This window comes from Trachypithecus francoisi, unplaced genomic scaffold, assembly GCF_009764315.1.
Source record: "Trachypithecus francoisi isolate TF-2019V2 unplaced genomic scaffold, Tfra_2.0 Lachesis_group11, whole genome shotgun sequence".
In the NCBI taxonomy this organism is placed as follows: Eukaryota; Metazoa; Chordata; class Mammalia; order Primates; family Cercopithecidae; genus Trachypithecus; species Trachypithecus francoisi.
In genome coordinates this window covers 86,720,471-86,747,859 of record NW_022681456.1, presented here as the reverse complement: position 1 = coordinate 86,747,859, position 27,389 = coordinate 86,720,471, and the positions used below count along the sequence as shown (strand labels likewise).

Sequence of the window (27,389 nt, the reverse complement as noted above, 5' to 3'; positions counted from 1 at the left end):
TTCAAGTCTTAACCTATTATTATCATGGTAAATCTTGTGACTATTGGGAAGGAGAGCAGCCAGAGGCTGAGGGCTGTTGGGGACACAAAAGCCATAAGGCAGCGTGTGAAGGCAGGCATGCCCCCACCCAGCTCTAATTAAGTGCTGAATGGAGGGGTATGGGGAGCCGGATCTCAGGCTGTGCCTTCCTTTTGTTCAGATGGAGCCTGGGAGAGAGGGGACAGCTGGCTCCAGGCGGAGATGTTGAAGCAGCAGAGGGTGCTGGCTCCACTGACCACTCCACCCCTTCTGTGGGGAGGCGTGGCCCTCCCTGGTGTGTACCCCACAGTACACACCAGCCTGCCCCAGGCCTTCACAGGGAAGTGGAGGGGAAGGAGGAAAGGAGAGGGAGATGTGTGTGTAACAATGACCTCCCTCTGTCCTGTCCTGCCCAGTAGGACACACACGCAACCATTCCTCTCTGCTTGATCTCCTTTCAGGTAACAGAGGCTTTTTAAAGGACTGATGTAGGGCCACACTCCCTTTCTTCACACCTTCCTCTCAGCAGTCCCATGAGCCTCTCTTCCTTTCGTGGCCTTCCTGCAACTGAGACACAAAATGGGAGCCCCTGTACACAGCCTGGGCTACTAGGGAACACCGGAGGATGCCTCCTGCCCCACGCCACCCCATGCCTGGGCAGTCAGGGAGAAGGCAGCACAGTCCCCGAGCATGGGGCCACCGTAACATGGAGCCTTTCCCTGCTTTTGGGCTTCCTGTCCTCTGGGAGTGGCCCCCTGGGCCGCAGCTCTTCTGGCTCCCAGAGACTGTGTCCTCTTGCCTGCCCCGGGCACCGTTCTCCTGGCAAGGGCTCTCCCAACAGGCTCAAAAGGCATCCTGCTCAAGAGACTGGGGCAGCTGGGAGGCCGCAGGGTGGCTGCAGGGTAGTCTGGACTGTAAAGCTGATGGTCCAAAGTGGAAGGAGAAGTCCCATCAGGACACAGATGTGACCAGAGGAGAAATGCTGGTGGAGGACACCGGCCCCCATGGTGCTTGGTTTCTGTTGTGTCGCTGGGCTGGGCTCACCCTGGAGTCTGAAGGATGGTGAAGGGCCGCAGCTGGCTGGCTGGCTTTTGCCGAGACACCAGCAGACAGTGGGTTGGAAGAGAAGAAAGCCCCTGGACTCCTGACTCACCCAGGCTTGAGCCTCCTGTCCTGATTGCTTAGTTCCGGATGCTTCTGTGCTTCTCCTCTGTCCCCACCCAAGGCAAGGGAACTGGTTTGGTTACCACTGCCATCTGCTCCACCTCAGTCTCTCCCTCAGCCCTCACCTGAGGCAAGGCCGCCCCGCTACCAGACCTAGATAGCACAGGCCTGCCCTTGGCTGTCACCTCTGCTACAGAGGCAGGAACTACTGTTTTATGTGTTTGTCACTAAGTGCTGGATGGCGTTTATCATATCTGGCTTACAGATGGAGAAGGCAGAGAACTGTTCACTGACTTGCTCAGATTCACTTAGTGACCTGAGGTCTAAGCCCAGCTGTGCTGCCTCCCTGCTAAAGGCTCTGACCCTTTCTGGAAGCAGGGGGCCTGTCTGTCCATGGCCATCGGGCTGAAGTGCAGAGGGGCCAAACCAGCTGCCTCCAGACGCCCAAGACCCTGCAGCCTCAATACCTACTCAGGGGTCATGCCAGGGGCCATGCCAGGGGCCATGAGGTCTCTGTCTGGCCAGACAAGTGCCTCCTGCTGCCAGGACTCAGGGCAATAATGAGGCAAGAGGGTAGAGTCCCTGGAGCTTCCTGGGTGAGCTCTGCCTTGCAGGAGGGGTCCTGCAGTAGCTGGTTCCTAGGGGATGTGCTGAAGGGGAAGGGAAGAGAGGAATTCATGTGACCAGAGCTTGCTGGGACCATTCTCAACACTGATGATCAACCCTGATTTCCTGGAAGTCTGTCAGGCCTCAACAAGCGATGGGCTCTCCGTGGAAGTTTCAGCATTGTTTCTATCACAAGCCACCCCCAGAAGACCCCAGAAGCCTGACCACCACCCAACAGGCCAGGATGAGCTCAAGTGTGGAAGAGCAGGGATTATAGTAGGGAGGAAGCTGCCAGTTACATCTGGACTGTAAAGTCATATTGGATCACCACGGAGGAGCTTATGGTCACCCTGTCTGGCTGCTGACAGGGGCTCCAGGCTCCAGTCCGCCCTGTGGCCAGAGCCCCGGAGGCCCATCTGGGTGGCATCAGGATCTTGGACCCGGCCTGGCCCGTGCCCAGCATGGGGCTGCTTCTCCTCCATAGCTCCTTCCCAAAGGGCGGGGCCTCAGCCTCCCTGCCACGCCCCCTCCAGGCTGGCCTGGAGCACACTACTATGTTGACAGTAACAGTAAAGCTCCTCAGGGACCACTGCACAGGCTCGCAGCCCCGCAGCCCCACCGCCCGATGTTTATCTCAGATGCTGTGGAAAGAAAGCAGGGGGCCCCTGCCCCAGGCCAAGGCCCTGCCCTTGCCACACATGGGACACACATGCAGCCTCTCTCTCTCTCTGTGTGTCCACTGTGAAAACAAACTGCAGGCCTGGCTGGACAACAAAGCCAGAGGCACAGAATCTGGAAAACACCTGGTATGGAGAGCTCTCTATTGCACACAACGTCCCAGCGCACTCCACTCTCCACCCACTCCTGGGGCCTCTCTGTCCCCCTTTCCTTGGCCTTGGGTCATTCCTTATTCCCGGCTTGGGTCCACTCCAAGGTCCTCCTTAGCCGCCAGTCATCACAGGGGACGGCTGCCTCCACGCTGCCTGCTCCAGGGACTCGAGTCCACTCCACAGAGAGCCCTGCTCAACTGTGGCCAGCCTGTGGGTATCTTGGCCCGGCACGCCCTGGCTTTCCAGGCCACAAGTGCCTGCTCCAGCTCTAGTCCCAGCCCCTTGTCATGGCTCCAGCTCTCGGGAGAGGCGGGAGAGTTCCCGCTGGTTGTCGATGACCTTCAGCTGCTGGACATAAGCCCAGGTGCTGGCTGGAGTCCGGGTGCTCAGGGACTGCTCCGAGCCTGGTGGAGGAGAGCGGTCAGGGAGGCACCAACACCCCTTTGTGGAACCCAACGTTTCCCCCTCCAAGGAGCCATATCACATCTGCCTTCTTGCCCTCCACCACCCACCAACCCCTTCCCATCACCAATTCCTAAAGACAGCCGTCCCTGCCCACCCCACGGGTGAGGGGACAGAAGAGTCCTGTGGCTCAGAGCACAGAGTCTGAACATTATCAGCTTCATGTATGGAAGGGCCAGGCTCTGTGCCTGACACATGGCAAGTGCCCAGGATGTGCCAGCCATGGGTAACTACCATGAGGACTCCCTCCCCGCCCACCCCACACTGCCCGCCACTTACATGTGGAAATCCTCGCCACCTGGCTGTCCTCGTGGAGGTGGGAAACTCGGCTTCTGAGTGGTGAGAGAGGCACTGCGGGGGGTGGGGAGGGGTCACAGAGTCAGGGCCACCCTGGAGCCTCACAGAGGATGTAGGGTGGGGGACTGCCCGCCCCAGGGACCCGCCCTCTCACCAGGGTTGTGGCTTCGGCAGTGGTGCAGCATCCGCGCGGCTCTGGCCATCATTCTCTGTGGACAACACCGGGACATGAGCTCTTGCCTGAGGGAGAATCCCTGTCCTGCCCTGTGCAGCAGCAGGGAGGCCAAGCTCCCTCTGAACCAAGGATAAGGGGCTGTAAGAGCTGGGGTCATGTGTACTTCACCCCAGCGGGGACCAAGCAGAGGACAGGAGGCAGAGGCTAGGCGACAAAGGCTTAGAGAGAAGAGGGCTGGAAGGGCTCTTGTTGAATTGTGAGATGTCTGAAGCTGGCACCCTGGCAGACCTTCCATTTGCAGTGGAATAAGGCAGGGGCTATTACACAGTAAGTATTCATCCTCATATTATTCATAAGAAGTTTAAGCCTCCTCCAAGCCCTGCCCCTTCCCAGGCCACAGTCATGTCCCCCAACCTCTGTTAGTAATGAGCGCCTGCTCCCTGAACTCACCATCTTCTCAAAGTTGATGAGGTTCTCCACTAGTGTGTGGTTTCCCTCATGAATGAAGGTCATGTCTGCAAAGAGACAGGTTTTGTTCATAGGTCCCCAAACTTCTGCCCTCTGTAGCCCAGAAAAGGTGAAGGGCATAACGGCTCCCTTGGGCCTACCTCACCCCATAGAGCCCCTGCCTCTGCCCGCTCCAGGCCCCAGCGGCATTTCCTTGTATCTCTCAGGCCCTGAAAGGCAGCCCGAATTTGTCTGGATGTCTTAATTCTTCCAGCCTAAGAACTCCTAATTCATCTCTGCGCTCCCCGAGGCATCAGCACTTGAGGTGTAATCTCTCCAACAGTGTGAGTGCACACAGATAGGTATGGGATGGGGGGCGGCGGCAACAAGGGGGGAAGGGAGGGATGGTGGTAGGAAGCAAAGGATGGAGGCACAAAGCAGGGAATGGGGGATGGAGGCAAGAAGGGATAATGGGGGCACAGAGGCAAGAAGGAGGAATGGGGGATGGAGGCAGGAAGGGGAGAATGGGGAGACAGAGGCAGGAAGGGGGAATGGGGGGACGGAGGCAGGAAGGTGGGAATGGGGGATGGAGGCAGGAAGGTGGGAATGAGGGGACAGAGGCAGGAAGGTGGGAATGGGGGATGGAGGCAGGAAGTGGGGGTGGGGAACGGAGGCAGGAAGGGGGAATGGGGGGACGGAGGTAGGAAGGGGGCAATGGGGGGATGGAGGCAGGAAGGGGGGATGGGGGACGGAGACAGGAAGGGGGGATGGGGGGATGGAGACAGGAAGGGGGAATGGGGGGACAGAGGCAGGAAGGTGGGAATGGGGGATGGAGGCAGGAAGGGGGGAAGGGAGACAGAGGCAGAAAGGGGGAATGGGGAACGGAGGCAGGAAGAGGGGAATGGGAAACGGAGGCAGGAAGAGGGGAATGGGGGGACGGAGGCAGGAAGAGGGGAATGGGGAACGGAGGCAGGAAGAGGGGAATGGGGGGACGGAGGCAGGAAGGGGGGATGGGGGGATGGAGGCAGGAAGGTGGGAATGGGGGGACAGAGGCAGGAACGTGGGAATAGGGGGACGGAGGCAGGAAGCCCTGTTACCTTTGAGAAATAGGGGCATGAAGGGGATGACAGGAGGGGAGAGCTTGGCGAGGGCCAGTCGGTACACCCGGTGGTTCCATGAGGGATCCTAGGGGAAGAAGCCACACTGAGGGGGTTGCACACAGCATAAGCCACCACAGACCCCACCCAACCAAGGAGGGGCCACATGCCCATCCCTCAGCAGGTGCAGAGGCCCCAACTCAGCCTCTCCTCAGCCCCAGGTTTCACCCAGGCTCTGTCACAGGCGAGCATGGGGCTTCCAGTCTCCCATTAGCACTGAGAAAATTCTCAGCACTTAGAGGGGCCCCAAGTTTCTTGGAAAAGTCTGTCTCTGTCATCTCTCTGTCCCCTTCTGTCCCTGTCTCTCTCTGTCCCTCCCTCTCTCTCCCTTTCTCTCTCTGGAGAGTAAACTCCTTTGAACCCCTTGAGCCCCACGAGGTGGATTTTCTCTCAAGAGCTCCCAGGCTATGCTGATGAAGTACCTCTTCTCTCCTCTCCAGAACAGTCGAAACCCTCAAAATCCTCAAAAGTTCCTGGAGATGGGAGGTTCCACCCCCAAGTCTTTCCTCGCCTCTTCTACAAGGCCCTCGGAGCTCCTGAGGGGCAGACAGGCCCTGGTGCACCATGGGCGCTCCATGCCAGGCCCTTGGGCTCTGGAGCCCCTGATGCTGCCCTGGTACCTCAGACCCCAGGACCGGACACCCACATGCTCCAGCCCAGTCTTCACACAGGATCTCCTGCCCCCATGCAGACACACACTGAGGGCCAGAGTGCACCATGCAACCCCTATCCTAGTGCTGAACACCTCCTCCTCAGCCAGCTCCCCAAACTCACAGGCCGGAGCTAGGCCCTGGGCCAAGGTTGGGAACCCTGAAAGTGACAAAGGACAGGTATAGGGGCTGTGGGGAAGCCAAGAGTGAGGATGTCTGGAGGGCAGGGCCGAACCCAGCTGATCCTAGCAGAGCCAGGCCAGGCAGGGCTGAGCACTCACCAGCAGCCTCTCCAGGGCGGAGTACAGCTTCCGGACTTTGTGTGGCAGCCGCTGTGAAAGGGAGGCAGATGAGCAGCTGCTCTGGGGGAGGCCCAGCCCCATCCAGCACTCCCAGGAGGGCCTGAGGCCTGACCTCAGGAGGGGGCCCTCCAGACCACACCTACCTCCCAGGTGTGGGCTAGGCGGCTGATGGCCGAGTTGCTGAGGCCAAACATGACGGCAAAGAAGGAATTGAGATTCTTCTGCTCCTTGAGGCTGTGAGCACAAGACCCAGAGACCCTCAGGGTAAGGGAAGCAGCCACCCCCACAGTACCCCCAGACAACAGCCAGGCCAGCCTCTGCAGAGACCCAAGCTGGATGGGGTGGGAAGGCAGAGGCTCCAGGAGACCCAGGGAACAAATAGGGTGGCAGATTTGGCAACATACTAAGCAAAGAGGGGGGTTTAGGAAAAGGTAGCCCAGGGACTCTGGCCACGCCCCACCCGCTGGACAGGGACTTACTGGGCCGCCAGCTTAATGAACTTCCTGAGCAGCTGGGCCCGGGGGCCGGGCACCGGGCAGAGACACAGCTCGGTGGCCACCCAGTACTGCAGCTCGTTGAAGCGGCGCATGAAGCGCTCCAGGTTGGCGGTGGTGACATCCCGCAGATGCTGGGGGCCCAGCACATAGTAAATTAGCTCCACCTGGGCAGGGGCAGCAGGTGAGGTCAGTGAGTGCCGAGCCAAGCCGGGCCTCCCGCCGCCTGCTCTCCTCCCCCAGCTCTGCCTCCCACACCTGGTGGATGCTGTTGAAGAGGCTCCAGTCGTGGTCCGTCAGCTGGCCTGCCAGGTCCTTGGCACTCACCAGGTCCAGCCCCTCGGCAGAGCCCACAGTGGGCCCCAGCTGGTCAGGGTGTGGGGTCTGTGGGTGGGAGAGTGCTCAGGGGGCTGCCTGAGGAATCCAGGGAAAGGCACAGGGTAGGGGGAGAGGGTTGGGGCAAGGACTCTATGCTCATGTTAGCAGGAGGGTTAGGAGGGCAGGAGCGGTGAGTAGAGGGTGTCTAGGGGCTGTAGCAGCTGGAGGATAGGGCTCCCCAGTGCTGAGACCCCTCCTTTTAGGCTCCTGTCTCCTGAGGAACCCCTAACTAGGGCAGGTCCTCCTCTTTCTCCTTGGGAGCTCCCAACCAGTGCTACCAGCCCCTGCCCTGCACAGTCTTGGGAATTCCCCCATCAGCTGAAGCCCACTCCTTCCTCTGTGTGCTGAGGACCCAGCAGCAGCCAGAGCCAGGCCCTTCCTCCCTCTTCTCCCTGGGACCCTCCCCAGAATCCACCCCTTCCAGGCTCAAAATAGATCTCCTCCCTGGGCCCTGGCACCCTGCCTGGTCCCTACCAGCTCATGCACTTCCTGTGGGTTGACAACAAAGAGCCGCTCATTGAGCCCCAGAGATGTGGCCACACCACGGGCATCTGGCTGCAGGCCAATGGCATCTGCAAAGACAGCAGTGGCGGCCTGGGTGGGGGAAGGGAGGGAGGCCAGGGACCGGCTGGAGGACAGGGTGGAGGAGCTGTTTGGGAGGCTGGGAGGTTGTTTCTCCTTGTAGTGGGGTTGAAGTCCTGGGCAGGTGCTCAGAATACACAGGTACATGTGCCCACGCAGCCACGCTGCCCAGGAAAGCACATCCAAGAGGATGAGAAAAGATCCTCAGTGAGTCAGGAAGAACCTGGGCAGGGTCTGATCCTCCCTCAGCCTCACTGTCCTCCCTGGTAAAATGGAGACAATAAGACTTGCCCTGACTATTTCATAAGTCAAATAAAACAATGTATATAAATAGTAGCTATAAGTACATGCTATGTATAAAAGCCCTTTGAAAACTGGGAAGTGTCTTACATAAGCCTTGGTGTTGATTTTCATCAGCTCCTCATGGACTGGGACTGTGCTTGAGTTCCCAGTCCCTACAGCAGTGGCCTCCAAAATAAGGTACATTAGATCATTCATGTGCCCGGGAAAAATATGAGCTCTTCTACTTACATTTATTTTTTTCTACCTGCTTTGCATTTCTACTCCATCAATTTCTATTTTATCTATCTTTATTATGATATTAATGTAGTAATATATGTGTATTACTTACAAACAAATATTCACACAGTGGGGTGTGGGTTTTAATTAAATACTGGTTATTGACATGGGTGTCAATCCAAGTGCTTTGGCGATCAGTGCTCTAAACAGTGCCTGGCACATAGTAGGGTCTCAATACACATGACCTTTGGGCAACTGCAACTCACCAGATGGCCAGCAGAGGGCAGTGCTTCCCAGGGCAGGGCACACAGGTGCCCTTCAACACTCCCCACTTACTGAAGGGAGAAGGCTTTTCTTTCCTCATCCCCACTTCTTGAACGCCCCTAATTCTTGTCTGCCCTGGGGTCCAGCTGTCAGGCCCGTGCCCTCCGCAGAGAATGGTGGTTTTGAATGTTCCAGGTTCTCTGGAGGCCCATCTTAATAATCCTGAGCCCACCATGTTCTCAGCACTGACTTTGTGGCAGGCCCTGTGCTGCTTTACACACATTAGCTCACTTAGTAGCCATTACAACCCTGTGGTAGATACAATTACAGTCCTCATCTGACAGGTGAGGAAATGCAGGCTCAGAGAGGTTAAGCAACTTCCCCAGCATCACACAGCTAGTAAATGGTGAGCCTAAGATGCCTTCACACGTCTGGGAGTCCACAGTCTATGCTCTTAACCATCAGGCTGACCTGTTTTACCTGCTGTGGTATCTCCAGCTCCTAACATATTGCTGGCTCATGGCTGATCCTCAAAAATGTTTGCTGAGTGACTAAACAAATGAAGACTACCTAAGTTGCAAGACCAGCTACTCTCACTGTGTGAGCTTGAGGAATAGCTCACACCCTTTGAGCTTCATTGCTCTGAAAATAGGATAAAAGTACCTGCACCTCATGAGATTGTTATTATTTCATATTAAATGACTAAACACAAATGATGATAGTAATAGCAGCTAATAGTTATGTATCATTATGTGCCAGGCACCATTCTAAATGCTTTCATAGATGAACTCATTTGATCCTCACAGTTCCTCCATGGGGGAAGTACTCCTAGTATTCCCATTTTACGGATGATAAAACTGAGCACAGAGAGATGAAGTACCCTGCCGGAGGACACACAGATAGCGAGCTAAAGGGCTGGTGCCAAATGCAAGAAGCAGGTTCCAGAGCTCATGTTCTTACACACTGCATGAAATGCACTTCGAATAGATGCACTCCACCTCCCATTAATGCTAGCCATCATTCACACTGAGGAAGACGAGAAAGATGACAATGATGACAATGATCTTGACTGGGGGACCTGGGCGCACATCCGACGGGCCACCCTCCCTTGGGGTCTATCCAGGGGCATAACTCACCACCTGCAGAATTGACCTTCACCAGCACCTGCCCCTTGGTCCAGCCATCCTCCTGGGCCAATGCCGCCATCACCTCTCTCACAGACGCTGTCACAGGCAGCTGCAGGGTCAACACTGAGTGGTCTGGCAGGCAGATGTCATAGGGGACTAAAGAGGAGACCAGACTGAACTGTGGGAAGGGCCGCCTGATCTCTACTCCAGGAGGGAGAGGGCAGTTATTGCAGTAAGGGTGGGAGGGATCCCCAAGAGGCTGAGCTGCAGGTGGGGAGGCCCTGAGCAAAAGAAAGGGGTACAGGAGGCAGATGTGGCCAGCAGCCTGGAACACAGACCCTGAGGAGTACAGCATGCCACCTGGGCCCAGGCATACCCAGGTCAAAAGTGACGACAGCAGGACAAGAGAGGCAGAGACAGCAGGGTGCAGATGTCAGGCTGTGCCCGACTGGCTCAGACCACCAACCTTTATCCCCAACTCGGATGGCACAGCTGCTGCCAGGAAGGGGCTCGTCCTGGTTGGGGAGCCAAACAGGCAAGTTCCGGGCCTGGGAGGAAGAGGAACGAGAAAATAAGACTGGGAGGACGAGAGGAGAGTGTGGAGGGAGGGATTGTGAGGGCCCTGTGTCACCAGGAGCACGGGCACCACACAGCACTCACACCACCAGAGGGCTCTGCCTGCCACATTCACCTGAGCCCAGGTACGGCACCTGGGACCAAGGCTCCAGGAGAAGACACACCGTGTCTAAGGGCGGGGCAAATCCATGCCCCTCCGCGTGTGTGCTTCTGCCTCTGCCAGATAGGTCCAGAGCAGTTCTGATAGGAAAACTCTTCAGCTGTTGACTTGGATTTTTTTTCCTTTCCCTCCAGCTACCATTTGCTACAAGCCAGGCATTATTCTGAGGATCTAAATATTCACAATGTACCTTTGACAAAAGTATTATTATTTCCATTTATGGATGAAATAAATGAGGCTCAGAGAGGTTAAGTAACATGCCCAAAGCCACACAGCTGCTAACTGGCAGAGTTGGAATCCCTCCTGCTCCTTTCCCCCTCTGTGCTCCAACACTGTGCCAGCGGCCCTTTCCCAGTCCACAGCAGGGATGCAGTGCGTGGAAACCACTGCCAAGCCCCTGCTGGTGGGGCAGCACCTGCCGGGCAAGGCTCCTGACGCAGGTTCCCCCTCCCACCCTGCTTTTTTCCAACTCTGGTACTGACTCTGTCCCTCCTCCCAGCTCTGCATATGGCAGATCCTCCAGGTTCAGACCTCAATCCATTGCTCTTCCCTACATTTCCAAATCTCAGGGCCCCCTGCAGAGTTCCTCACTGCCTTATATGTCGCCTGTACATGGGTGATTCCCAAAACTACCAGCAGTGCTGAACTCTCTTCCAAACCCTGGTCTCAAACACCCCCTGGATCCTTCCACATGAGTGATCCATTACCTCACACTCCATATACCCATCGGATCCTTGCATCCTGCCTCCCAGACCACTCTGCTCCCCGGCCATTCTCCCAGGCTCCAGGCTCCTCCACACTTCCTGTAGCTTGTCATCTTGCTTTGAGGATTATTCTTTGAAATGGGTCTCCCATGCCCCCTCCTCCCCTGCCCAGGCTAATTTCAGTTCCAACTGCCCATGAGGCCTCACTCCTTATCTACTCCAATGGCCCAACTATGCTCCTCCTCCTCCCTCCCAGGTGCCTCCAACCCTCCTCCTCCAGTCTGCCTGACCAGAGCCCCGTGAAGCTCCCGCCCTCGGCTTCAATGGCGGCCACTGTCTGCTGGAGAAAGCCCAGGCTCTTTAGCTGACCTATTCAAAACACAAATCAGACTTTGCCAACCTTGGCTCAAACCCCTTCAGTAGTCTGCACTGCTCTTAGGACAAAGATCAGACCCCCTGGCCCTGGCCCATGGGGCCCTGCCCACTTCCTGCCTGCTCTGGGGTCCTGCTCTCACTCTGGCTCCTCAAGGGATCCTCCTCCTGGGTTCCCTTTCCTCCTGGGTGCCCTTTCCTCCTGGGTTCCCTTTCCTCCTGGGTGCCCTTTCCTCCTGGGTTCCCTTTCCTCCTGGGTTCCCTTTCCTCCTGGGTTCCCTTTCCTCCTGGGTTTGCCTGCCAGGTATCCTCTTCCTCCTCCACCCTCGCCCCCTGCAGCTCTCAGCTCCAGTAGTCGCTTACATGGGCCACTTTCCCTGAATTTGCACTGGAGTCGGCTCTTCCCCTCCCATTTTCAGGAGCCGACTCCAGTCGGAGGAGCCGACTCCAGTGCAGAGTCACAGAAAATGTCCCGTGTCACTGCACATCACGGGTTGTTTAACTGCTCTGCCCCTTGCCTGACTGCAGCCCCACAGGCCAGGGCCGAAGTGCAGCATCAGCACCTAGCACAGTGCCCAGCCCGCGAGGGCGAGCCCACATCAGTTTCTGAGTGTCAGCCAAGAGCCAGGCAGCATGTGAGCAAGGAGAAGCGGAGGTGGGGGCCCGCAGGAGGGAAGTCAACCCTCCAGTGGGATAGGAGAGATGCCAAAGGACAGAAAGCAAGTAGGCAAAGAAAACAACTCCACCTGGCGAGTGCTTTGAAAAAAATCACAGAGGACACCACGGCAGAGTGTGGTGGGGAGAAAGGGGAGGGTGTTCCAGATAGGGAGATGGGAGGGGGCCTGTCTGGGAACCCAGCATTTGGCTGAGATGAGAACAAGAAGGATCCTGTCAGGCAGAGCCAGAGGAAGACGCTTCCAGGCTAAGGGATAAGTACAAAGGTCCTGAGGGGATAACAGGCTTAGCCTTCGGAGAAGAAGAAGCCAGTGAGAGCCTCCAGCAGGCAGAGGCTGGGACGCACAGTAGGGTGGGAGCATGGGGAGCCTGCTGGCCGGTGAGGCCCTTGGATTTTATTCCCAGTGCAGCTCTCCCCACCACCAACCCAGTCTACCTTTCCAGTTCTTTCTCCCACCATTCCTCAACCAAATCCTGGCTGCAGTCACATCTTCTCGTCCCCTCTTTGCTTCCCTTTAAGCCCCAGCTGAGAATGGCCTGGGGCCACCTCTGACTTTCCAGGGAGGGGCCTCGCCTTCCTCTGAGCTCCCATAGCACTGGCCACCAGGAGCCCTGTGGGCCTCAGAGGCCAACTCCAGCCACCATTCCTCATCTCCCAGGCTCTACCTGTGGGCATGAATTACCTCCCAAAAGGAATAAAAGGCCCATGGAGTCAGGGAGTGGGGGAGGAGGGAGACCACCTTAGGCCTCTGCACCTCCGGGCACGGCCTGGCCCAGGGCACCACATGCAGCAAGGGCCCTGTGAACACCTGTCACAGACTCAAGGGTGTGTTTGTGGGAGGAGAGCTTCCCATGCACACAGAGCCCCTCAGGGTCAGGGGGTGAAGGAGGGGCCTGCAGTCCAGGAGGAGCAGAGGAAAGAAGCTGGGGCCAGGCAGACACCTTCATCTGAGGAGATGCATTCCCACAGCCATTCTCCAACCTGCAGACAAGAGAGAAGGGAGGTGAGCAAGCCCGGGTATTCCTGGGCCGGCAGCACGGAGGCCCTTGGGGCTGTGGAATCCCCCCGGCCCTCACCAGCGGTTCAGAGGTAAGCACGACCAGGTAAGTATCACATAAAGAGGGGCAAACACGGTCTTGAAACCAGGCCCCTGGACTTTGTGATTTTCCAAGGCCAGGAGGGGAAGGAAAAAGTTAAAGGCAGATGGAGACCCAGGGTTTCAGATCAAGTGCTGTTTCAGATGAGCTCCCCACCCCCCTGAATCTCAGCTGCTCCCGTGGGAACACCTGCAAGGGTGAAGGTAAAGTCTAGGAAATGTACTGGGCGGGGCTGGCAGAAACTGGCACTGAGGGTATTTGGTAATAAATGCATGCCCAATGGAGGAAGTGAGAACAGCAGGTACACTCAGGATATGAGAATGAATAAATGAATGAGTGCATGATGCATGAGAATGGATGGACATGTGGCGTGAGGGTGAACAGCAAGGGGACTGATAAGAACAAGGAATTGAAGTAAGTGGTTCAGCCTGGATCTGAAGCCAAGTGCTTGACTCCAGAGCATATGCTCTTGGTCCCCGTGGCACTGCCAGATATGGAAATGACAAATTAACGGAATCAAAGCATCACCTGTGGTGTCGCCGCCTCTCTGGCCACTGCTCCCTCAGCAGGTTGCTGAGTCGGGCGTCCCTGCCCACCAGGTCTGAGAGTTTCTAAGAAGAGCCAAGATACACTGAGATGGCTGTAGCTGCGTCCACCCCGGGCAGCCCAGCCCTGCTGTACCTCACTCCCAGGTACCTGGAGGAAGCTGGTAGCCACAGGGTCAGTGTGGAGCATGGAGCCATACAGGGCCACCCACTGGCTGACCAGCCGCAGGATCTGCTGCCTCTTGTTGCAGATGTAGGTGCTGCGCTCCTGCTCACTGCCACCCGCAGGCTCCGCATGGAAGGTGGGCACCAGTCAAGGGAACCACAATATCCAACCAGGGCCACCCACCTGAGGCAAAGGACGGGCAGGATGCCCAGGCCCCAGGCAAGCTGGGCCTGGCAGCAGGCTGGCATTTAGAGGACTCAGCACAGCCACGCTGGTAAGATTCTCTCAACCCTATGCACCATCCTATCCCCTACACACACCGTCCCCGTGGGGGCTGGAAGGATATTGGTGCAGAAGGGCGGCACAGAGTTGGGCGCTGGGCATGAAGACCCTGTGGGTCAGGAGGAAGTCGCTGAGGAATGTCTCTGTAGGACAGGGTAGGGGGATGGGAGGAGGCTTCAGAGGCCAAGTCTGCTGAGCACAGGTGTATGGACAGATGGAAGGACCCTTCCCCACATCCCACCACCTGCAAGGTACCAGCAGTGTCCAGCCCCTGTGATAGTGCTCCCCACTAAGTCAAGAGCACAGGTAAGAGGACTTATTGCCAACCACTGTACAGACCAATCCAGCATGCGGTGAGGTCAGATGCAGGGCACCTGGCTCTCTCCCAGGCTGCATGGACCACCCAATGAGTCAGAAAGCAGGCAGGGTGTCTCTTGCCCTTACCTGTTGGGTCATGAGCACTGGAATCTGGTCCCATGGCCTCCAACAGGAGCTCTAGGATCTTCTCTGGGGTGCCAGACATCACTGTATACCTAGCAGAAATGGCCAATCTATGGCACTGGTGCCACCACTCCCCACTCCCACACCTGAGCAGACATCAATAATCAATTACATCATTTTTCTCGATTAGCCAGCCCTGTCCCACCTCAGGGCGGGGAGGAGACTGACTCAGTGGGTGCATCCTGGTCCCTCAATACCTCTCCATCGACGGTGGTCAGAGGGCAGGGATGTGACACAGGGGAAGGGAGCAAAGACTGGGAAATGAAAGGAGAGACAGTGTGGAGAGGGAGCATGGCAGGTATGTTACCGGTTCCTGCCTGGGGTTGGAGGTCGGGATGGGCCGGTGCCCTGAGAGGCTCTCTCCAGCACCAGCACCACTTTGCCATGTTCTTCCAGCCGCATGGTCTTTGCCTCCACATCCTGGAGAAAAGGCCACACCCCATGCTCAACACATGATGTTCCAGCTTTAGACTCTCTCATCTACCTCCTTCATTCCAGCCCCTGAGCCCCATGAGGGTCCCACAGGGACCCACAGCCCTTCTCCCACCTCCGACTTTGGCTCCACCTCCTCAGCCTTCCCTTCCTTCCATGCATCCTTCCTGCCCCACAGCCTAGTCCCCTGCCCCGTGCACACCCATCCTTCCCCTGGTCTCCCACACTGAGCCTGAGGTCACTGGTCTCGCTGAACCCCTGCTGTGCCCTACAGGCTTCACCTTCTCACACATACCCAGGGCCATGGTCCCCACTGCCAGCCGTCATAGCCCAGCATCTCCTACCTGCCCTGCTTCCTACAGGCCCTCTGCTCTGGTCCCTACTCCTCGCCCCACATCACTTCTCTGGACAAACGGCCCCTGCCCTCCCCGACCCCAGCAGCAGCACCTTGATGATACGGTTGAAGTCCTGCTTGTCCACACGCAGGAAATGACAGTTGTCTTCTCGCAGGATGATGGTGGCTGCCCGGGGTGCATCATTCACCAGAGCCAGCTGTCCAAAGTCATCTCCCTCATGCAGGGTGGTCACCAGCCCCTGCAGCCAGGCCTCAGTCTCAGCCCACCCCTGCCACCCCCAGCCCTTGCCAGGACAGACCCACAGCAGGAAAACAACCCAGACAGGAGACACAGAGGGTCAGCAGCAGTAGACTAACAAAGGCACTACCCATGAGGAACGGACCAGGGAGCAGTTAGGACCCAGGGCACTGGGGCGGGGAGGAAGGAGGGCTCACCTTGCCATGGGTCACCACATTGACAGATCCCTTCCAGATAATGTACCACGAAGTGCCCTTGTCCCCCTGGCTGAACACTGACAGAGGCATACCTCAGACCAGGCCCTCCTGGCACCTACCACTCCTTCACACATCCTTCTGCCCATGTCCAGGCCCTGTGCCTGGCTTCTTGTGCCCTGCTGGACTTACACACGGTCCCTGCCTTGCTGTGTGGTTCAAAGAGCAGAACAGCTGCTAATTCTCGCTTCACCTGTGTGGTGGAGATAGGAGAGTCAGCGGTGACAAGTTCATGTGCAGAGCAGCCAGGCTTTTGCTAGGGATGTGGTTAGGTCCAAAGACACAAGTGCTGAGGGACAGAGATGTGGCCAGGTCAGGCGTTCCCAGGATTTGGCAGGAGACAAAGCAAGTGGAGAAAATGGGCTGAGAGAGGCAGAAGGGTTTTCAGACAGAGTAGGGCTGGGGGCAAGAAATCAGGCTGAAAATTTCCAGCCATAGATGGAAGTGGAGAAACGCCCTCTGGCCCAGCGGTTGAGTTTCAGGGAAGTCACAGGAAGAGGAGATGCCTGGGACAGGGCAGGGCTGGGAGGGGCGGGACTGACCGAGTTGGAGAGGTGGGCTACAGCCTTGATGTGCAGCAGCTCCTCAAAGATGAGGTCCAGCTCTTCATCCGTGCGCTGACCTGGGCTGCAGGGACAGGAGGGATGGGAGCACACCGTGAATTGTGGGCCCGCCAGGCGCAGGGAGCCACTCCACCCACCCAGCCGAAGCCCAGACGGTGCCTCAGCAGTGATGGTTATCAGCAGCGGCTAACCTTTACTGAGTGCGCACATGTGGCAGCGCCTGTGATGAGCATTTTGCATGCATTGTTTCACAACAAGCCTAAGGAGCAGTTCAATTATCCTCACTTGACAGAACAGGAACTAGCATGGGGAGGCTCAAGGTCACCCAGCCAGTAGCCGGTCCAGCTGGAATTTGAACCTGGACCCACCAGACTGCAGTTTCCAAAACTCCCTTGCTTTCAGCCACAACTGTATCTCTGAGTGAGAAGGGCCCTCAGAGATCCCCCTGGCCCAACACCCACATTTACAGAGGAAGAAACTGACTTGGGGTCGGTTTGGGAGTGTGGAGGGATCCAGGTCACACAGCGAGTCCATGGCAGTCAGGGCCAGGGGCTTCTGGGCCAGCCAGGTTCTCTTCCCTCCACAACAGGTGAGAGATGTCCCCAGAGATCAGTGTGAGAAACCATGGAATCTGAGTGCTGTGTGGGGTCTGGGGTCACGGGGTGCAGGGATTCTGACTCACGGCTTTCGAAGTGCCACAGTGAGCAGGGCATCAGGCCCCCGCTGGGAGAGCAGGGCCACAGCTTCAGCCAACTCCTCCTCCATCTCATGAGCTCCCACGGGCTCGGGCTCGGGCCCGGAGAACCGGTAGAATTGGGCATCTCGGTCCTGGAAGGCCCAGTCGCGTTTCACTGGGGGGCAGAGGCCCAGGTGTGGGGGAGGAGAGGAAATTGAGGCCGTGTGGGTATGAAACCCCACAGCAATGCCACCCCTCAGCACTCCCCAAGGAATGCCTGCTTCCCGGGACTGCCCTGTCCTGTCCCCATCACTGCCCAGCCCAGCCCAGGGCACCCCACCCTGGGCTCAGGCTCACCATGGCAGAGGGCACCTTCATCCAGCAGCACCTGGCAGATTCCCACAACTTGGCTCCGGGAATGGACCCCAGGTCCCAGGGCCAAGATCCCATCCACCAGCTCCCGGCCAGAGCAGCACTGCCTATGGAAGGTAGAAGGGGACAGGCCAGTGGAGGGAGGGTGGCAGGGAGAGGGAGGAACTCTGCATTAGAAAGGCACCCTCTAAGGCCCAAGCCTGGTTCGTCCCTCTGCTAGAAGCAGGGTGAGGCCCAGGTGCCTGAAATAGACTGGAACGGAGAGGAAGCAGGGACGCTGGGCAGGCACGCAGCAGGGCCTCCACTCACCGATAGAGCCTCAGGTGGTATTTCCGGTCTCGGATGAGGTTTGGGCAGGTGGCCAGCAGTTGCCGATGCAGCTGCCTCCCAGCCCTGAGCACCCGCTCTGTGGAGGCCTTGGAGGGAGGAAGGGCACAGCGGTTCAGGCTCTGAACCTCTCATGGTGCTGCCTGTCCCAGCTCCAACCCACCCAGGCTTCTACCTGCTCCAGGCTCTCGCTGAAATCCAGGGACTCCTCGCTGTTGGTGAGTGGTGTCTGGAGGCAGCAGGGAAAGTGTGCACATCAGTGTGAGGCCTTCAAGCCCAGCTCTTGGACACCTCCCCTCCCCCACCACTTCCACCCTTGCCTAGGCCCCAACCCCAAATGCATCCATGTGGCCATTTATCCAGCAAATAAACAAATATTCACTCAGCACCCTGTGCCTTGGGCATCGCCTCTTCCCACCCTGCCATCCTGATCACCAGACCCAACCCAAGGACTGCCTCCCTACAGATAAGGGCCCCAAGGCACCCATTCTGCTTACTCAGGGCCCAGGGGTGCCCACACCCCCAGGTGAACTGCTGCTGTTGGGGGAAAGAAGTGAAGGGGCTGAAAGAAGCATGAGGACATGAGATAAGAAGGCCCGTGAGACGGAAGCCAGGATGTGAGCAGCTCAGGAAGCCTAGGAATGACCGCTCCTGGGCTGGGGTCACAGGCCTGATCCCCAGCCAGCTTCTGTGCCCTTCCACAGACCCACGAGCAAGGTCTCTTGCCATCTCTGGGCCTCAGATCAGCCTGGTAGTTAAAAACACAAACCCTGGAGCCAGGCTCCTGGATTCAGATCTGCTCCCCCACTGATTGAAGATGTGACCTGAAACAAGTGATTTAACCTCTCCCTCCCGACCTGAGTTTCCTTAACTATAAAATCTATAAAGCACTAATGATACCAACTCGTGAGGCTTTGGGAGAATTAAATGAGCTGCTACACGTGGAATGTTTCAAGCATTGCCTGGCATAGAGCTGTATGCACATGTTAGCTAGTGCTCATCTGCGAGGCATTAGGGTGGGGCTGCTTGCTGGAAAGTGCCTTTCTTCTCTGAGACGTTGCTAGCCCATGCCCTGCAAGAGTGAGTAAGTCCTTGGTGGCACACAGGACTGGCTCAGGAAGACGCACTTGGTCACAGAAACACTGCTTAGTAAGGATTCCCTGCCCTTGGTGACAAGCCATTTGGAACTCCCGGGCCTGTATACCCTGGAATAATGGCCAAGAAAGCCCCTCACAACCCTTCTTTTCCTGCCACCTGAGAACTGGGGTTTATGGGCATCTCTGGACAGGATGCTCTACAGTCTATGAGCCGTCTCAAAGAGCTCACTGTACAGTTTACAAAGCACTTTACAGTTTACAAAGCACAACCACCCCCTTGATTGCATTGGATCTCATGTAAAATAGGATCAGATGTAAAATAGGCAGAGCAGGCATTGTCTGTTCTCTGTAACTTACGAGGAAATAAAAGCCTGGAGGTGAGGTACCTTGTGTAACTCAGTCGCACACACTTGGGACAGCCAGACAGCTGTGGAGAAGTTCAAGTTCCCACCCAGAAGTGCTCCCATTCTCAGTCTCCCCACACCCACCCCACCTATCCCTTTCCTCTTGCCTCACCAGCCACCTCTCTCCTAGCTTCCCATCTGCCCTCGGGTCCCTGAAAAGGACCTGCTGGGGAGTTGCAGTACAACCAGGCCTGGTGCTGGCAGGGACCTGAGCACAGGCATCTTGGCACTGTGTGCCCAGGCAGAGGCCTGAGGTCTGGCATGCGCAGGCGCCTGGCCCAGGGCTGGGCGGAAGTCACTAGGTGTCCCAAGGGTATCCCTGCCCGGGTCATGGGGCCAAGCCCAGTGCCAGACATAGAGCCCTGGAGACTTAAGGACAGGAAATGAGGAGGAGGAGGAGCCAGGGAAGGGAGGAAGGGCAGGAATGCTACCCAGCCAGCCCCCTGTGTAGGAACAAACAGTGCCTGAGTGCTAATGACTTGTTGTTGTTCATGTCAAAATGCCCAGGTGGCCCCAGTCCCTGCCCCAACTCCCATTGGAGCCCACAACCCAGGCTCCAGCACCAGCCCCCTTCCTGGTATTATTCTGACCTGGAAGAGGGCACATTAGGAGGGGAGGTGCTGGGTCACATGGCCAGGCTGGTCATTTCCTGTCCTTCCCCAGGGGATGAGCATGCAGGTCAGAGAACAGGCCCTAGCCCATGAGCACGGAGGAAGGGACCTTAAGGAATCCCTCTCACTTTGACAAGGAAAGCAAAAGCCCAGAGAGATCACACAACTATTTAGAAAGGTAAGATTCTACTGAATAACTCTGCTACTGGTGCTGACCCCAGAGGTAGGTATTTGTTTCCTATTTCACAGCTAGAGAAAAGAAAGCTCCAAGGTTCTACAACCTGCCCCAACTGGTGGTCAGTAAGGGCACCAGGATTCATACCTGTGTCTGTCTGATTCCAAAGGCCATGCTGTTCGCATGACGCCCTACTGTCCGTCTCCCATGATGCCTATCCCCATGTTTCCTCAGCTTTGTGCTATGGACACAGACAGTAGAGGTATTCTGCCATCAGGCAAGTTCCGTGGGCAAGTAAGTTTGGAAACCACTGGGTTAGACAAAGGTAGATAGGTTTGTTACTCTACCCTTTCCGTGCCCCCAGGATGTCTGTGTGCATGGCAACCTTCTAGGATGGCGTGGAGAGAGGGCTGCTATTCAAGGGCGGTGGTCAAGTATACGGGCTCCACAGCCAGATGCTTGGGTTCAAATCCCAGCTTTTGCATTACCATCTGGTTATGTGAGCTCGTGCTGATTACTGAAGTTCTCAGTGCTTCAGTTTCAGTCTGTAAACTGGGGTTGATGATAAGAATAGTACCTATCACAAAGGGTTATGAGGATCAAAAAGTTAACAATATAAAGTACTTGGAATGGTGCCTGGATCATAGTAACCACTTAGTAAATGTTAGTTGACTTGATCAGATGTTATTATTTCATGATGGGCCCTATTACCAGGACACAGTGCAAAAAAAAAAAAAAAAAAAAAAAGCTATACCATGTCAGTTTCAGGGTTCTCAGTTGGGAAGAAGCAGCTGATATGGGTCAAGGTGAAGGTCCTCACCCACTCCCTCCTCTCCTTCCTGAACAGAAAGGTTTCAGGGTGGAAGAGGAGGCGCTAACTCCCCTGGCACCAGCACTGTGGCCTGCCCCACCCTCACTCCCTGTCACTGAATGTCAGAGCCGGGCTGGAGAGACAGGCACAGAGCCAGACAGCCTGGGGACCTGTCAGACCAGTTCCCTTGGGCCATAGCTAACGTGTTAGGCTAAAGCTGCTTGTGGTGGGACAGGGGAAGGGTGCATGGGGTGAGGTGATGCCTTAAGGTGTCAGTGTTACTATTTGTAGCACGAGAGAAGTGCAGCATGGTGGTTATGTGGTTATGAGCTTGGACTCCACAGCCAGATTGCCTAGGACCAAAGCCCAGCTTTGCCACTTAGCAGCTGTGTACCTCTGAACCTGTCACTTAACCTCTCTGTGACTTCGTTTTCACATCTGTAAAATGGAGATGATGACATTAATACCTATCTCACAGGGCTGTTGTGAGAATTCTTTGATATGATAAAGGTAAACCTCTTATAATAATGTCTGGCACATAAGTACTGTATAACTATTAGCTGCTGCTATTATTTGGACAGATTGGATGAAAGTGTGTTCTCTGAGTTACGAAATAGGGCCACTTCCCCAAAAACAGTCGCACAAAGAGAATCATCTCAGACTTCCCTGAGCTAATAGAATCCACCAGAGGTCACTGATTTTGCCCCTGCCCCCGGACATCAGACAAGGTCTCACCTCCCCCCTCACGTTTTCCAAAGATGTTCTTCCATTCCATTCCACTGTCACCTTTGCCATAGCTGTTAAGTCTTATCTTAGTCTGTATCTAACTGCAAGCTCTCCTACTGTAACCCGCTTGCATTTTCTCTTGTCCTAGTCTAGGTAGGAACAGAAAGAGCTGTTTTCAGACTTCTTCTCTGGGAGGTGAATGGGTTTTCCCCTTGGCTTTCGAAGAGGGAGGTCTGGCATCAATAACTGGCCGTGCTGTCTTCCTGGGACTCGGGCTCCACCCCTTTACTGTGGGTGTGCGTGCTCACAGCTGGCACTCATTCATTCCCTCATGGAAGCCTTTCCTGGGCTAAAGGCGTCATCAAGAGGTAAGAAGTACAGCTTCACAGGTACCCAGAGCCTCTCAAGCATAGGAATGATGGAATGAAACCTCCCCACCCTAGTCCCCAAAGATGGTCATCAGAAGACGGAGTGGCCGCCTGCCTCTAAACACTAAAAATCTAAGTTCCCTCTAGTCACCAACGCCCGCCTGTCAGGGAAGGGCCTTGTTTCCGTGCCTTTGACCCCATTTACACTCCAGCAACCTTCACCCCCACCTCTCCAGCCTCCCCATGCACACCAGCCCTTCATTTCTGGGGGCTGTGGGGAGTCAGGAAACAGCCTGGTGGCCTCCTCCACTCCCTCCCAGACTCAGGTCCCAGGGGATCCTCCAGTGACCTCATTGTCCTGGCACCTGACCTTCTCCCTACCCCCCTACCTTGCCTCTACAAGCTGGGAAGGGGACAGGAAATGCACAAATAATTATAGCCTAAGAGGGAAGGAGGGAGGGAGGGTTCCAGCCCACTGGCTCCAGGCAATAGGTACAGCCAATGACCTGGAGAAGAGAGCTGGAGGGGTAGCAGGGGAGGACCCAGGTTCATGATAAGGAAGACCCTAGTAGAGAACAGCTCTACCAGTACTGACACCTGGACTCTCCTCTCAATTCTGATTGCAAAGAGGAGCCCCTCATCTTGGTGGGTCTCAGTTTTTTCAACTCAGCCTCAGTGTAAATGGCAGTTGGGCAAGGTAGGGGGAAGGAGGGAGAGGGTAGTGGTTATTCTACTCGAAAGGACTTGCCAATAAGAAATGAACTCTCGGCTAGGTGCAATGGTTCATGCCTGTAATCCCAGCACTTTGGGAGGCTGAGGCAGGCAGATCACAAGGTCAAGAGATCGAGACCATCCTGGCCAATATGGTGAAACCTCATCTCTACCAAAAATACAAAAATTTCTGGGCATGGTGGTGCACAGCTGTAGCCCCAGCTACTCAGGAGGCTGAGGCAGGAGAATCGCTTGAACCTGGGAGGCGGAGGTTGCAGTGAGCCGAGATGGCATCACTGCACTCCAGCCTGGTGACAGAGGAAGACTCCAGTAAAAAAAAAAAAGAAAGAAAGAAAGAAAAGAAAAAGAAAAAAAGAATGAACTCTCCTGGCCAAGCGCGGTGGGTCACACCTATAATACTAGCACTTTGGGATGCCAAGGCAGGTGGATTGCTTGGGCCTGGGAGTTCAAGACCAGCCTGGGCAACATAGCGAAACCCGGGTGGACACATGCAGTAAATACATAACTGAATCTCAAGCTAAGCTACTCTATTTAGTCTCTGCTGATTTGGATAGTACAGCCATTATCTTGCCTCCCAAATCCCACCATTCTTTCCCCTTTCTGCTCTCTCCTTCATTCTTTCAGGTCTAGAAATGTTTCTCACTAGCAAAGGGCACTTTGGTCATCTCAGATTCTCCAAATGTCTCAGAATCCTTCCCTGAGACCCCAAAGGCAGGTACCAAGCAGCGTCCACATGACTACCTCACCCCAAGCCCAAAACACAGAATTAGCACAGTTCAGTAACTCACTAAAGGAGAATGCTGCCACAGTGACATACCCAAGAACCGTAACCAAGCTTACCTCACTCCAACCCCTTGACCTGGCCCCTATACCTCCCACCTCCACCTGGAGAGAACACACAAGCACCTAACTCAATGCCTGGCTCACAGAGGTGACAGATAACAAATCCCGTTCCCCTTCCCCCTATGCCCAGAGACATTTGGGCAGAACACACACACAGACACACACTTTGCAGCTGTGTGAGCCACCCACGCATACTGCAGACAAGCTTCCTGACCCACTGTCTAGGGCAGCTGTACCACTCTAGACCCCCAGAGCAAGCTGGACCACCAGCAGCATGCCGAGCCACGATCCAGGCCCCCCTCTAGCCCTGGTACTGACCCTGGCACCTGGGCAGGTGAAAGGGACTCACCCAGCGCAGCCCCTGGATGCAGCTCGGACGCTGGTGCTCCAGCAGCAGCTGGTAGGAGCAGCTTCGGGGCCGGTGCATCTTCCTCAACACCATGTTGAGTAGTGTCCCCTCCGGCACCACGTCAGGGAGGGCTCCCACCTGCGGTGCTCCCAGAGCTGGGCTATCCTCCACAGCCAGGCCCACCTGCCAGCAGCTCTCACCTGGCCAGCCCACCTGTGACACAGGGAGGAAAGTGGACAGCCATGGGACGCGACTGGGGCAGCTGGACCACAGTTCAACTGCCCCAGGCAGAACTACTTCCTTAGAGTCCTCTGGACTGGTCAGGCGGAGGTGCTGCAGCCCTGCCAGGAGCTGGGGGGAGGAACAGGAAGACCTTTACTGGGGCCTGCCGGTCTGGCGCACTTAGGGGTCTCCAGCTGGCTCTTGGAAAAGAACAGGCCCTTTTTAGTCCTCTTTGGAATTCTGTCCCATCTCACTGTCCATGCCCCTGCAGGGATCTCCACCACCTCCCAGTATGAGGCTATAGATTCACTGGGTCTCCCAGAAATGCAGCTTCGGCTCAAACTCTTCTCCCCTCCTCCTCAGCCCTGACCAACCCTCTCTCTCTCACCCAAACTCCCCAGCGTGTCAGCTTCCTCTCCCGCCCTCTCCTGCTCCTCCTCAACCCTGACCCCACCTTACCCACCTTCATGTTTCTTTTCAAGCTCGCACAGCCGTGCAGGCTCTAACAAAAGGCTGGGCGGTCCCCAGCGGCCCCCATCAGCTTTGATAAGGGAATCGGGAGGGAGTCGGTGGGTAAGTCCAGGTACAGCGAACGGGGCCAGTGCCTAGCTGGACCGGCTGCCAGGGCAGCAGGATGCAGGGCTCGGTGGAGAGGCTCCTCTTGGGTGAGTAGAGAGGTGGGGGCTTGGTGGGGGGACGCCACCCAGCCACAGGCGACAAGGAGCCCCGAGCCTCCCCCTTCGTCCCAGAAGAAGAAGCCAGCTGGCACCGGGCGCTGAAGCAAGGCTGCGCTGGCTCCGGTCCGGGCGGGAGCTGTCACACCCCCTGCTCCGCCCGCCCCGTTCCCCTCCCCTTGACTGGCGGAGGGGGCGGGGAGGAGGCGCCCTGCCTTACGGTAGAGGAGAACGTAGGGGAAGGGGGCGGGCACCCGCAGGCTTTGTAGTCCGCACCCGGGGGTACGTAGAGTGGACATCCGCCTGAGCCCAGAGCATCCCCAGGGGGCAGGAGCCGCCCCGAGGTGTGTGCAGAAGGCCGCAACGGCCGGGGTGTCGGGGATCGGGCGGTGAGTGGCTGCACTGGCCGCCACGTGGCCAGGAGGAGAAATGCAAACAAGGAAACCGGGGAAAGGGGGGAGGGGGTGAGTCATTGCGGCCCCACCCGGGAGGGAAATCCGGGCTGGGGCCGCTTCCCGGCCGGGGGCGTCTGCCTTCTGTTTCAGTTCAGGGTCTCCAGCCGCCCGGGGGAGGGACTAGGCGGCTTTCCCGAGGAGAATCCCGCCGCTTTGCCTCCCGCAGTTCCGTTCCCAGACCCACGCCCCACTGCCCCCTGCCCCAGCACACACACACCGGGAGCAGATGAGGCAACTGAGGCTGGAGAGGAAGGACCGCTCTCCAGGACGGATAGGACCGGAGTCGCGGCCCTGAGAGGAGATTGGGGTTGTGGCAGAGCTTCCAGGGGAGCAGAAGGTGTTCGAGGACCACGCCCCCTACCGCGCGCTCCCTGGTGCCCGGTAGGTTGAGGCAGAGACCAGGAATTCCAGCGCCCTGCTAAGCAGGCTTGCTACCTAGGCCCCACGCCTCCCTGGGCCTCAGTTTCCACCACTGTGCAAGTGACCCAGCGCGGGCCTCTTCGTCCCACTCCTGAGAGGGTGGAGAGACAGTGGCCGGAGACGGCGACTCGCGCGGCGCCCGGTAATTGCTCAGGACGATCATGAGGGTTTGGAAGGAGGCGAACGCCCGGCCCCCAGCTTTTTAGGCTTTTTTTGCCTCTTCTCTTCCCTTTTCCCTTTGCTGTTGAGCCAGCCCAGACTGGGAAGAAGTATCTCTAAAAAGCCTATACCCCCAACTTTGGGATGTTCTCCAATCATCCTCCACCATGATTATTTTCTTGAAGTTGGGGGACGACTGGGAAGAAGTAGCTCTAAAAAGCCCATACCCCCAATTTTGGGATGCCAAACCCCCATCCTCCACCAATGATTATTTTCTTGAAAGTGGGGATAGGAATTTTAATTGTGATTAAAATCTCATTTTTAATGTATATATGTATAAAAAAATGTTTCCCAGAAGCTTACTAAAATGCAGGCTCTGTCCCCAGCAATTCATATTCAATCCTATTGGCATGAAATGGAAAATCTGTATTTTGAACAAACACCCCAGGTCATCCGCTGTGTCCACATATTAAGAAACGCTGGTAGAGTTTTAAATGCCTCTCCGGGGAAGGAGGGAAGCCTGAGAATGAATCTGACCTCAGACCCAAATTCATTCAACCAAGTTCTGGTAATCTGGAAGAAGGAAGAGCAACTTGGAAACTGGTAGGAAAGGATGACAAGTTGGGAGTCACAGGTATGCATGGGGAAGAGTTAGGGGGATGGAGTCATGAGTTTTGGGTTGTTGGGGCCAGTGCCCTGCCCTTGCAGGAAGGCTTCCTGAGACTGGCAGTAGGGTCACAAAGGGGTTCCCTATTTCCTATTCTTGCTGCCCTTACTCTGAGCAGGTGGAAAAGATGCTGGGGAGTGAGGCAGGACACTTGTATACCTGTAGACATTTCAGTAGAGCCACAAAAGCTAATCATGTGCGGGCACTCTTTCAAGTGCTTTCTGTGTGTTTAATTCCTGCCACGATCCTGTGAAGTAGGTACTGCTGTTATCCTCACGTTACAGATGGGGAAACTGAGGCTCAGGGATATTAAGTAAATTGCCAAAGTCACACAGCTAGTAAATGGTGGAGCTCGGGCATGAATCCAGGTTGTCTGTCTCCACGTACGCCCCATGGTATACTGTGTATACTCTGTATGTATTCTATTTTCTCTTCTAATGTAGACTAGACTGCCTAGGAGAGCCTACTCAAAAAAGGGAAATTGAGGCTGGGCACGGTGGCTCACGCCTGTGATCCCAACACCTTGGGAGGCTGAGGGGGGTTGGATCACAAGGTCAGGAGTTCAAGACCAGCCTGACCAACATGGTGAAACCCTGTCTCTACTAAAAATACAAAAATTAGCCAGGCGTGGTGGTGTGCGCCTGTAATCCCAGCTACTCAGGAGGCTGAGGTGGGAGAATTGCTTGAACCCGGGAGGCGAAGGTTGCAGTGAGCCGAGATCACGCCACTGCACTCCAGCCTGGGAGACAGAGCGAGACTCCATCTCAAAGAAAAAAAAAAGAAAAAAAAAGGGAAAATCGAATATGTTTGTGTTGAGGTGTGGGGGAACCTCAGGGAGCCAAGGATCAGAAGAAAGTCTTTCAAATCAGTGAAAATGAAAGTGTCCCAAACCCACTCCCCATCTATGT

At 56.2% G+C, this 27,389-nt stretch overlaps 2 protein-coding genes and 1 long non-coding RNA gene across 3 annotated transcripts in view; 2 read left to right on the top strand and 1 right to left on the bottom strand.

Moving 5' to 3' along the window:
* Nucleotides 1–25,121, bottom strand: RAPGEF3 (Rap guanine nucleotide exchange factor 3). The gene is made up of 28 exons (XM_033222305.1): nucleotides 24,570–25,121; nucleotides 23,885–24,097; nucleotides 17,944–17,997; nucleotides 17,751–17,857; nucleotides 17,427–17,548; nucleotides 17,076–17,244; nucleotides 16,373–16,457; nucleotides 15,963–16,023; nucleotides 15,774–15,850; nucleotides 15,431–15,577; nucleotides 14,859–14,971; nucleotides 14,495–14,583; nucleotides 14,115–14,193; nucleotides 13,754–13,904; nucleotides 13,586–13,668; nucleotides 12,902–12,941; nucleotides 9,939–10,020; nucleotides 9,482–9,628; nucleotides 7,455–7,552; nucleotides 6,861–6,986; nucleotides 6,588–6,769; nucleotides 6,252–6,342; nucleotides 6,088–6,138; nucleotides 5,097–5,184; nucleotides 4,003–4,067; nucleotides 3,532–3,586; nucleotides 3,360–3,431; nucleotides 1–3,022 (listed from the first exon to the last, which is right to left on the bottom strand). The coding sequence occupies exons 1-28, from the start codon at nucleotides 24,573–24,575 to the stop codon at nucleotides 2,904–2,906; spliced, it is 2,772 nt and encodes a 923-aa protein (XP_033078196.1). The 5' UTR covers nucleotides 24,576–25,121; the 3' UTR covers nucleotides 1–2,903.
* Nucleotides 4,043–8,246, top strand: LOC117090225. The gene is made up of 2 exons (XR_004439936.1): nucleotides 4,043–4,324; nucleotides 5,501–8,246. It is a non-coding gene; the product is annotated as an uncharacterized LOC117090225 (long non-coding RNA).
* The window catches only part of SLC48A1 (solute carrier family 48 member 1), a 24,264-nt gene continuing 21,558 nt past the window's right edge, over nucleotides 24,684–27,389 (top strand). Inside the window, exon 1 of the mRNA XM_033222309.1 lies at nucleotides 24,684–24,771. Within this exon, the coding sequence (XP_033078200.1) occupies nucleotides 24,741–24,771 (31 nt within the window). The 5' untranslated portion in view covers nucleotides 24,684–24,740. The remainder of the gene's footprint in view (nucleotides 24,772–27,389) is intronic.

Coding starts and splice junctions, on each gene's coding strand:
- RAPGEF3 (XM_033222305.1), bottom strand. Junction 16,024..16,372: donor TAGCCCACCTCTCCAACTCG/GTCAGTCCCGCC, acceptor TCCACCACACAG/GTGAAGCGAGAATTAGCAGC. Junction 13,669..13,753: donor TGGCTACCAGCTTCCTCCAG/GTACCTGGGAGT, acceptor GGCTCTTCTTAG/AAACTCTCAGACCTGGTGGG.